Source organism: Salvia hispanica, chromosome 3 (assembly GCF_023119035.1).
Source record: "Salvia hispanica cultivar TCC Black 2014 chromosome 3, UniMelb_Shisp_WGS_1.0, whole genome shotgun sequence".
NCBI lineage: Eukaryota > Viridiplantae > Streptophyta > Magnoliopsida > Lamiales > Lamiaceae > Salvia > Salvia hispanica.
Window position 1 is genome coordinate 15,069,667 of NC_062967.1, and position 12,427 is coordinate 15,082,093.

At 41.7% G+C, this 12,427-nt stretch overlaps 1 protein-coding gene across 1 annotated transcript; it reads left to right on the plus strand.

The window, feature by feature from the left end:
- Window positions 1–2,515: 2,515 nt before the first annotated feature.
- Window positions 2,516–3,448, plus strand: LOC125209374 (metalloendoproteinase 3-MMP-like). The gene has a single exon (XM_048108971.1). The coding sequence runs from the start codon at window positions 2,516–2,518 to the stop codon at window positions 3,446–3,448; it is 933 nt and encodes a 310-aa protein (XP_047964928.1).
- The last annotated feature ends 8,979 nt before the right edge of the window (window positions 3,449–12,427 follow it).

Genomic DNA, 12,427 nt, shown 5'->3' on the forward strand with positions numbered 1-12,427 from the left:
TTTTGGAGTCTTGTGGCTGCCTTTTTCGAGAAAGAGAGTGAAGGAGAAAGAAAGAAGATGCTCCTCTAGAGATCCTTTGCCTCCATCACCAAAATAGCTAGCTTCCAAACTTGTTGATTAGTGCTGTAGGATAAATGGTGTAGAATAGATGTGTGTGTTGTCACTCTCACATATGTATCATGTGCTAGATGTATCTCCAACATTCTTGTATATCTTATTCCTCAAATATTTATCTAGTAAAAGCATAGCCTTTACTTTTATCCTTGAACACATAAATTTCCTTGCATTTTATTTCTTCCAACGAAAATACTTAGATTACTCCAAAGTCGAAAATTACCACGATAACTATGATTAAACGGCTTCTAGAAGGAATTTAATTAAGCTACTAAATCCGATTTATCTTGAAAGAAGGGAACGAAATTCCGGGGCGTCACATTATTTCTCATTTTTGACACATTTATATACTGCATATAATAAGAGAAAGCAATCTGATATAATTTTCAAATTAATGGCGCAATATAAATACTCCATTTTAGATTATTACAAATCGTCACATATGCGGTTATATTGTACAAATAAATATGTGTGTATAATTAGAGTACAGGAGGTCAAAAAAATAAAATGTTTCGATATTAAAAATTTAGAAGTGAATGTACATTTAATACTAATATTTAATTGGAAGTAGGATCCTCTACAGTTCCACGTAAATGTCAAGTTGGCATGCAGGATCCTCTACAGTTCCACGTAAATGTCAAATTGTCATTAGTATCATGCCAACGTAATACTTCCTCTGTCCTAAGGTATATGTCACCCTTAGAAGATGGCACAGGATTAGAATGACTATGATTATTTAAAATTTTTAAAATTAATTAATAATAAAATAATTTAATTAGAATGACTATGATTATTTTGTTGGACAATAACACTAAGAAATTAAGTAGACATGTAGTCCTTTTTATAACTTACAATATGATTTTAGAATTATTTAATAATAATAAGAATTGGATATGAATGGAAATAATTATTTCTTTGGATGATAATACTAAGAAGTATATATACATGTAGACATTTTTATAACTCATCATTTTATAGATTAGTATTTATAATAAATTAATTAGATCTGAATAACTAGGATTATTTAATTGCATGATAACACTAAGAAAATTACATGTATACATGTACTTTTTTTTATAACTTTAGAATTTTAAGAATTATTTAACATTAAATAATTGAATAGCTATGACTATAATTATTTTGTTAGATGATAACACTAATAGATCAAGTATATACACATTCAATCGCTTTTATAACATAAAATTCTATGAATTATAAATAATTGGATGAGAATGACTTATTTTGTTTGATAATAACACTAAGAAATTAGATATATATACATATATTCATTTTTATAACTTAGAATTTTGAGATTATTTAATAAAAAAATAATTGGATACAAATGATTATTATTTTTATAATTGAAAGATAATATTAAGAAATAAGTGTATATGTTTGTATTCATTTTTATAATTATTTGGTATCGATGACTGTTGGATAAGTGATTTTAAAAGTTGGAATTTATCAATTTTTAAACTCTAATAATTAATAAAATTTTATACTAGTGTTTGAATATTAATTCTCTTTTATTTTAGAAGGTAAGTCAATTCAAATTCTTTTATTAGTTCTTAATAAATGTAGTAAATCATTCCCTAATTAAATGTCCTCAATTCAAATCCTTTTATTAGTCTACAAATAAATGTAGCAAGTCAATGGAGAAGAAATATCCTCAATTCCTGTTAATGGAAGAATAAATTATGCAACGGTTAGTCTACAAATAAATGTAGTAAATCATTCCCTAATTAAATGTATAAATGTTGATTATGAAAAATTTAATCTTTCCTAAATGATCACTAAAAAGGTAAATATGTAATACACTACATTAATTAATAATTATAAATTTATTTCAAATATAAAATACCTAAATTGTCCAATTTTGTATATACAATTTTTATTAGTTTATCACTACCCATATAAATATACTTATATCAGAATAACATACGGATAGCATGACATTGAGACATTTTGTCTCAAAATCACTACCATAATGTGAAATATAAAGTTTAATATTCACATTGAAATATATTAAACTTCCGTAACCGATTTGATATGAACATTATATTATTGTTTCATAACTGTTTACTAAATGAAGTCCTACAATTAATGACCGATTTGATATGATTATATGAACATAATATACGGTTCGTTTACCGATTCGAGTTTTAAAACATTGTGATTTGATGGCGGTAATTTCTCAAAATTCTACACCCAATATCTCAAGTCAAGGTCATTAAATTTATAACGTCAAAAAATTAAACTCACAAATTTAAATTTTACTCCTTGACTTCTTCTATTTCTATTCTTATCTTCTGCCAATCTCAGCCTATAAATACAAACAATATAACACTAACATGTATCACACATAATAAATAGTCTTACATATCTTTTCAAGTACTCGTTCATGGCTTATAAGATCTTCCATCCCATCTCCTTTATATTTCTCCTTTTCATTCTACTTGCACCAATTGGCCGTGCCAAGAGGAGCACCCCAAGTGACAAAAACTCATCACCTTTTAATTTCATCAAGAAATTAAAAGGTTGTCAAAAGGGAAACAACACAAAAGACATCCGCGAGCTCAAAGCCTATCTCGAGAAATTCGGTTATCTCAGCTATGAAAACAATGCTCATGCCATGGATGATGATTTCGATGATACCCTAGAATCAGCCATCAAAACCTACCAGAAAAACTACAACATCAAACCCTCAGGTATCGTAGATGATGAAACAATATCCAAAATGACAACCCCTCGATGTGGGGTGCCTGATATTGCTAACGGCATCAACTACATGCAACCTCGTGACAATAATCACGAGTCAAGCTCGAGCAACATCCACACAGTATCTCACTACAGTTTCTTTCCAGGAAACCCTAAATGGCCATCTTCTAAAACCTATCTCACTTATAGATTCATCTCCAACGTTCCAACATATGCTAAAGCCCCCGTGGCACGTGCCTTCCAAAAGTGGTATTCTGTCACCCAATTTTCCTTTGAACAAGTCCCAACCAATCAAAACTCTGATTTGGTTATAGGGTTCTACCGCCGCGACCACAGAGATGGATTCCCTTTTGATGGCCCCCGCGGAGTCCTAGCTCATTCATTTGCACCGACTAATGGAAGGTTCCATTACGATGCCGAAGAGAGTTGGTCCGTTGGGTCAGTTCCGGGCTCTTTTGACCTTGAAACCCTTGCACTTCATGAAATCGGACACCTTTTAGGGCTTGAACATAGTAGAGTAAATGAAGCTATCATGTTTCCGACGTTTTCAGCCGGACAGGTCAAGAACTTGCATCCAGATGATATCCAAGGAATAAGAGCTTTGTACAATCAATAGTTATTAGATTGTTTAAAAATGTCATAGTAATTTACGTATTTTTGCATGTGAAATAATTTCCCTATGTTGGAATTGTAATAGTAGTGAGTAAGGTTACTCATTTGCCGGTACAGACTAGGCCTTCTCCAAGCCTGTAGTGGCCGAGCAACCCATGTCTACGTCCTAATATAGTCGAGCATGATATAAGCTTCTTTCCGGGTTTTCTTTGTCGGTTCTTTCCCGGATCGCAAATAAGTCGAACTGTGATTTGGATCATGTCATTTGCTTTGGTTAAAGAACTTAATCATATCTTAAAATTTAAGATATTTTGTGTGCTTTAGAACTACATTAGAGGTGGAGCAGTCCTTTCCAATTAAAGTTTAGAAATATTGTTTAATTTTTATACACATACTCATCTTGGGGGATGCAGGGAATGAATGGTGGAATATTGGTGATCAGTAATCGATCAAAATTAGATAGGCAATTAATTTTTACACATAAGAGAGGTTGACCTTGTTCCAAACTAGCTAGTTGAAATCTATATTTGCTACAATTATTCAATTTACTTTTCTTCAACTCCATTTTGTCCTTTGGACTTCAGAAAAATGACACATTAAATAATGGGGAGTTCTAAGGCTTGGTTCGACGTTTTGTGGCACATATATGTGGTTATGCAATCAAACCGCAAAGAAAAATGCCATAGTGATTTATTGCTTTGTTCAAAATTCGAATTGTACAAGCACCGAGTTTTAGGCCGGATTTTCATGTTGAAATTTTGCAATCGGGGTTTATAGGTCGGCTTCAATCATGTTCTTCGTGCATAGACTAGAATGCGCGAGGAACAAGCACACACTCAACTTCAATGTGAAACTATTATTGAAGAAATTTGGCCACGTAACCATTAAAGCTTATTTGTACCTTTTGTTTAAGTTTGTTTCTTGTTGTAGTTTCTTTTTATTGTGTTCTTAATATGTTATTTTGCTATTTTATTTTATTTGATAACAAAAAAATTAATGAATGAAAATAGTTGTGAAAATGAGGATAGACGCAATGTTAACGGCATAATTTACGGCACTATTACACGTGTTTTGGCTGGAAAATAAAATGCTGATGTAGCAGGAGAAAAATAGGGACAAACGGATTTATAGGCCACTCCTATGAGTGCCATTTGTGGAATATGCTTTTTTACAGTTCCAATTTCCTTGCAAATACGCAGTTGAACGACTTGTATATATTTCCAGTGACATCATAGCTAGAGAATCATTCTTCTCCCAGTCAATGCGCTAAATGGGAAAAAAGACAATAATTACAATTTACACGTTCAAAGATTTATTTTGCCAAAACCTTCTTGATTACATAGGTTGTCTCTATGCATCAGTTTAATTACCGAATCAAAACAACGTATAGGTTCCGAACCTTTATAGTCTCAATCCCTATCTGAAATGTAGGGACTATTTCATTTTCAGCCCATCCTTGAAAAATATTAATTTTTGAACTTTGGATATCTAATTTCACAACTAATAATGTGGACTTCATTCTCCACTAACACCATTTTTACTATTCTTTCTCTACATATCTCTTACTTTACCAATTAAGAATAAAAACCCGCGTTCAACCAAAAGTTCATGCTTTATAGGGACGGAGGAAGTAATATATAAAAGAAAAACTAATGCAATTTGCAAACCTGTTAGGGCTTTACCCCTAACTGTGATCGAAGAATAGTTCCGACGATCAAGAATCTCTCCGGCGTCCAGTCGTAGGATGGGCGGAGGCTAGATTTGGTCGTGCGCGGAAGACTTTTCCGTCGGGCAACCTGTTATCTAGAGTTTTGAAGGTAATCAAACGTACGCTTGGGCAAATTAATATTTCATTCATAATCGTATCAATGAACAAAAGCCCTATTTATAGACTAAGGACCCTAGGGTTTATTCGACCTAATCCTAATCATCTCGGGAAAGAATCAACAAAGAAAACCCGAAACGTGAAAGCAAAAATAAATGCCAAAAAAAAAATACTAATTACTCAAAAGGAAAGAAATAAAAGCAAAAATAATAAAAAGACTCAAAATAACTAAAAAGATGCCGATCTCTACTTGGGAACATATTCGCCCAATCTTGCGGGCGGGCGAACGTTCCTTTTCCCCTTCGTTGTCGCGATCGACGGCGGCATCTCCGGTTGAGCGCGACCCTCCTCATGCCCCTGCTCCGGCTGAACGATCGACTCTTTGCTAACGGCGCGTGCCCGATGTGGGTCCGTATCAACCCCCCCCCTCGATAGCAACCTCCTTGTCCTCAAGGAGCACATTTGGGAATAAGCGTTGAACGACCTCCAGTGGTTCCCAAGTTGGTGACTCCGATCCATCCGACCAACGCACTAACACATGCTCCAATGGCCTATTCTCATGCCACAACACGCGACGATCGAGCACCCTTACCGGATACACAACTGGGCAATCTCCAAGAAACTCCGAGGGCAGCGAGACCTGTGATCCACAAACATCTCCCTCCACAAACGGCTTAAGGAGGCTCACATGAAAAACATTGTGAATCCGACTTCCCTCTGGTAACTTTAACCTGTACGCCACTTGTCCTATACGTTCAATGACCATAAAAGGCCCATAAAAACGCCTAGCCAGCTTGGCTGATAATGGTCTGGCGACGGAATGTTGTCTGTAAGGCTGCAGCTTAAGCAACACCTTATCGCCTTCCTTAAACTCCACATGGCGACGATGCTTATTCGCGGAATCTCTCATCCGCTGCTGTGCTCGCTCCAAGTTGTGACGCAGCTGCACCAACAATTCCCCACGCTCGCGGATCATCTCAGCTACGGACGGCGGCGTGGCTGCTGACGGCAGGGCGAAGATCAAACTCGGCGGTTCTCTACCATACAAAGCTTTGAACGGCGACGTGCCCAATCCGGCATGGTGAAAACAGTTAAGGGCCAGCTCTGCCCAAGGCAGAAAATTCGCCCACTTAGATGGCCGGTCTGACGTGAAAGCGCGCAAATACTGCTCAAGACCTCTATTTCGAACCTCCGTTTGCCCGTCCGATTGGGGGTGATATGCTATTGAGAAATTCAACTTTGTCCCACTAAGGTGCAGCAAATCCTCCCAAACTTGATTCAGGAAGACCGAATCCCGGTCTGACACCAAGGTTTTGGGAAAACCGTGATGACGAACGACTGTGTTGATAAATAAATGGGCCACCCTCAAAGCGTCAAAACGAGTTGGCAACGGTGCAAAGTGCGCGTACTTGGACAAGCGATCTACCGCCACCATAATGACCGTGTAGCCCCTTGACTGTGGAAGCCCAGTTATGAAGTCCATTGAAACATCCTCCCATACCTGAGTCGGTATAGGCAGGGGTTGTAGCGGTCCCGCAGGCTTTTGTGTACTATACTTCGTCGTCTGGCACACTATGCATGCGTCCACAAACCGCTTAACCTCCTTCTTTAGATTAGGCCAGAAAAAATTCGCTGACACCCGCCTAAGGGTTCTTTCGAATCCTGGGTGACCCGCCGATGGCGAACTATGGTACTCCGTTAAGATAGGCGCGCGTGCTGAGGACCTAGACCCCACAAAGATCCTCCGATGATAATATACCAGGCCGTCAACGAACGTTAAATGCGACAGCGCATTGCCCTCCTTGATCGACTTAACAATCTCTCTCATTTCAGGCGAGGAGGCCGTCTCCCAGCGAAGCATCCCCAATAAGTTCGGAATCGGATGTGCAACCGCGGACAACAGGGAGCTGCACTGCTCCTCGCCACGGTCCTGCACCAAGGCAGCATACGGAACGGCCTCGGGACTTGTTACCGACGACCCTTCCCGCCGGGACAACGCGTCAGCTGCTTTGTTTTGGGCGCCCTTCTTGTACTCGATAACAAACTTGTAGTCCATTAATTTCCGCACATATAGTTGTTGATCCGGAGTCTGAACCACCTGTTGGAGCAGCTCCTTAAGGCTTTTCTGATCACTCCGAATCACGAACTCTCGACCCAGCAAATATTGCCGCCATTTCTGTACGGCTTCCACTATTGCGTATAACTCTCTATGGTACGTTGACGCCGCTCGACGTCGATGGCCCAGCTTCTTACTGAAGAAGGCGATTGGGTGATTATCCTGGAGCAGTACCGCGCCAATTCCAGTGTCGGACGCATCCGTTTCTATACAAAAGGGCTTATCAAAGTCCGGTAGGCGGAGGACTGGTGCACTTGTCATGGCCATCTTTAACTCGCCGAAACTAGAGTCCGCCGTTCCTGACCATTCGAAAGCATCCTTCTTCAGGAGGTCCGTTAACGGGGCCGCTATCAAGGCATAATTAGCAATAAATCGTCGATAATACGCTATTAAGCCGAGGAATCCCCTAAGCTGCTTCACATTTTTGGGCTTCGGCCATGCCGTCATAGCCTCAATTTTACTGGGGTCGGCCTTCAACATACCCTCCGTGATCAAATGGCCCAAATACTCGACCGATGTGCTACAGAAAGAGCATTTTGACAACTTCACAAAGAAGCTGTGTTCCTTTAGGACAGAGAGTACTGCCGCCAAATGTTCACTATGTTCCTCCATAGTTGCGCTGTAAACCAGGATGTCATCAAAAAATACAATCACGAATTTCCGTAGCAACGGCTGGAATATCTCATTCATTGCTGCCTGAAAAGTAGACGGTGCATTAGTCAAACCGAAAGGCATGACGAGGAACTCGAAATGGCCATCATGCGTCCTAAATGCTGTTTTGAAAATGTCATCGTCATGCATCCGAATTTGGTGATACCCCGAACGGAGATCCAGCTTGGTGAATATCCTAGCCTTCCCCAGCTCGTCGAACAATTCATCTGCCGTTGGTATCGGAAAATGGTCGGGAACTGTCGCATTATTCAAGGCTCTGTAATCAATGCAAAAACGAAACGTTCCGTCTTTCTTGCGGATTAGTAGAACTGGCGATGAAAACGGACTGCTGCTCCGTTGAATTATACCTTGATCCAGCATCTCCCTGACCTGACGTTCAATTTCGTTTTTCTGAAAATATGGATAGCGGTATGGTCTCACATTGATGGGGCGGGAACCCGGTAGGAGGTGAACGCGATGGTCATAGGAACGCTTAGGTGGCATGCCCTCCGGTACTGTGAAAACCTGGCGAAACCCCTCCAATACTGTCAACACTCCATGGGGCAAAGCTTGTGGGAAATCAGCCTGGATTGCGTCTGGCGACGAAGATGGTGTTGGATCCAAAAGCAATATCTCATAACATTCCAAACTCCCACCGGGGCTGATTAGGGAAGACAGCGACTGTAAGCTGACTCGGCTTGGCGGGGGAACAATCCCACGCAATGTGACCGGTTTCGATCCCTGTGTAAACTCGAGCGTCTTCCCGGCGAAGTCCGCCGTGACCTTTCCTAAGGACTCGAGCCAGTCCATCCCCAGAATAATGTCCGGGCCATGTATTGGTAAGATATAGAGCCATATGCGTGCATAGTAACGCTTCGCCATTGCCCACATAAACCCTAAAAGGCCGAATAGGGGCTAAAGGTAGGTGTAATTTCTCGGCAATCCTTGGGTTAAGAAAATCCCTGTCACTGCCGGTATCGATGAGGATGCATACCTCCTTCTCCTGAATGAGACCTACCACTTTTAAGGGTCGTGATCTACGGTCTCCGTTCATGGAGTGTATATGAGAGATATCAGCTGCGATTAACTGGTCTGGCGTTCCTCCTTCGAAAACGTCGGACTCGAAGTCATCATCATCATCCGCATAACGAAGCAGGCACTGTTTACACACGTGCCCAATGATCCACTTCTCTGGGCAATGCCAACAAAGGCCCAGTCGAGATCGCTCCGCCTTCTCTGCCTGCGAGACCAGGATCGTGGATCCCCTCTTCTCCTGCCCACGGCTCTGTGACGTGGATGGCTGGTCCGTGCCCGCCGGGGGCTGAGGAGTTGGTGTCGCAGCTGTGGCCGCCACCGAACCACGACCGTCCCGATTCTGCCATTGGCGACGTGGGTATGATGAGTTTTGATTATGCGTGGGCTGGTGTGCTTAAGAATCTGCCAATTCCAAGGCCAACGCCATGGCTTCTGCGAGTGACTCCGGCCTGTGGAGGCGGAGTCGCTCCTGCATGTCGTGTTTAGGGCCCGCGACGAACAGGGTAAATAATTCGGACTCCGGGATCCCACGGACTCTGTTTAGGTATTTTTCAAACGTGTCGTGATACTCCAAGACCGTCCCCGTTTGAGTTAGTTTTGCAATTAACCCAAAATAATTTTTAAAGCTCTGTCTGTCAAAACGATGGCGTACATCTACCAAGAAATCCTGCCATGTGACAAAGTCGGTGTTCGCACAATAGTTGAAAACCCATTATGATGCTGGTGGGTCAAATAGCATTACCGCATAATGGAGGCGCTGCGCTTCCGGCAACATGAGGTGGTCGAAGTAGTACTGAACCCTCGATACCCAATTAGTCGCGTCCGTGCCGTCGAATCTTGGCGGGCTCATCTTTACGGCCCGCGGCTTTTCATAACCCGGTACCTGGGGCTGATAGCGCTGGGGCGGGTCCCAACACGAAGCAGGCCGCTCAAATTGTTGGCGGGTGCCTGGCTGCTCCCAACCTGCACCGTATCGCCCTCTCCCATCGCAACGACCCCTGTCCTCCGGTGGAGTCTCGCGGTACCCAATAGTAGGGTTTCGATAACGAGGACCCCTGTCCCCAAGCCTTCGGCGACGGGGATCGCCATAATCGACGTCCTCCTCGTCGAATCCGAACGGGATGTCGGTCTCGCGCGTCGTAGTCGGGCCAAGATTGTCAATCTTGCGCTCGGCTTCGTCCCTCCAAACATCGAATTTGTCGAATCTGTCCAATAAACGATCCAGTTTGTTGTTCGTAAGATCGTCGTTGGTGTTGTCCTGAAATGGGCGGCCCTCGAAGTCGCCCTCGTCTGCCGGCGTGTGGAAGTGGCCGCTGCCATTGCCACGCCCCGCTGTAGTCTGGCGGCCCCCGAACCGATTCGTCGGGTAGGCATCGGGGCAGCGGGCCTCCCCACACTGCCTTGCCGTTGTTGTAATTGTTTCGTCGCATGAGTACACGGATGAAAGCACCAGTTGTTAGGGCTTTACCCCTAACTGTGATCGAAGAATAGTTCCGACGATCAAGAATCTCTCCGGCGTCCAGTCGTAGGATTGGCGGAGGCTAGATTTGGTCGTGCGCGGAAGACTTTTCCGTCGGGCAACCTGTTATCTAGAGTTTTGAAGGTAATCAAACGTACGCTTGGGCAAATTAATATTTCATTCATAATCGTATCAATGAACAAAAGCCCTATTTATAGACTAAGGACCCTAGGGTTGATTCGACCTAATCCTAATCATCTCGGGAAAGAATCAACAAAGAAAACCCAAAACATGAAAGCAAAAATAAATGCCAAAAAAAAATACTAATTACTCAAAAGGAAAGAAATAAAAGCAAAAATAATAAAAAGACTCAAAATAACTAAAAAGATGTCGATCTCTACTTGGGAACATATTCGCCCAATCTTGCGGGCGGGCGAACGTTCCTTTTTCCCTTCGTTGTCGCGATCGACGGCGGCATCTCCGGTTGAGCGCGACCCTCCTCATGCCCCTGCTCCGGCTGAACGATCGACTCTTTGCTAACGGCGCGTGCCCAATGTGGGTCCGTATCAAAACCCTATCACATTTTTATAAATCCTGCAGTTCGGAAATCTTCAATTTTAAACCAGTAAACATTTTTTTAGTACTTATGTTTACAAAAAAAACAGGGTTTATAAAAATGTGAGAAATAATTAGTGATTTGTACCTAATTATTTCTCACAATTCTTCTTTAGAAACCGCAACTTTAAACGTTCAGATGACTTGGAATAATTTATTGCACACAATATTCCAAGTCAAGTCATTCACTTAAACACTGGCAAACTCCCAAAATTCTTCTTCATAACTTCTATATATTTTTATTCTTTGCGTCTGCCAAACACACTCTATAAATACGTACAATAGGTAGCATTAACATGTACCAAAAAACAAATAAAACATTCTTGATAGAAATCCATGGGTTCTGTGAATTATGCAGCGATATTCGACCAAGAACGAGAAGCAAAAAGAACTCAGGCGATTACGTGGTTCGGCACTTAGGCCTACGTCCACGGGTAGAACTAGTGTATGCTTTATTTATCAAACGAGTACAAGGATTACAAGAAACACTCAATCTCTCAGCTGAATTTACAAGAGGGAGAACTCCTCTCAACTTGCTTCGAGAGCTATCACGCACAGTCAAAAGAATTCCCAACTCCCCTCTTGATTTTTCACTCTTGAATTGAATGAATGAATTTGTGTAAACAACACGGTATTTAAATGCTGGTACAAACACTCCAGAAGAGAACTAACCAACTCAACTGCCAAGCCAGCTCAGCTCCCAAAATCGATTGAAACCAACGGTCACCTTCAATTTTGAGTCTTCACTTCTCCAACGGCTATATTTGGTAATTCCCCAAATTGAGTTGTTGATCAGCTCAACCTCTAACAAATCCTCCACCTTGAGTGATCCAATAACTCACACCCCTAGCCCCGCCTTCTTCCTGCCACTTACAACCTTTGAACTATCCCAACCAAATCCAAGCAATATTTGAACTTAGATTTTGGTAAGGCCTTTGTGAGCATGTCCGCTGCATTGTGATCGGTGCTCACTTTCTCAATCTTGACCCCTCATTTGTCAACCTCATCACGGATGAAATGTAGTCTCACATCTATGTGTTTGTTGCGTTCGTGAAAAGTTTGATGCTTTGCTAGGCAAATGGAGCTGTTGCTGTCGCTTCTAACTGTCACACTTTCCTTTGAGCCAGAAGCTATCTTTCACAGCCTCTGTCAAAGCTATATATTCCGCTTCCGTGGTTGACAAGGCTACCACAGATTGAAGATTGGATTTCCAACTCACCGCTGCTCCAAACAAAGTGAATATGTATCCTGATTGTGAGCGCCTATTATCAATGTTGGCTGC

Excerpts from the sequence above, each read along its gene's own strand:
- LOC125209374 (XM_048108971.1), top strand. The coding sequence starts at position 2,516 with ATGGCTTATAAGATCTTCCATCCCATCTCCTTTATATTTCTCCTTTTC.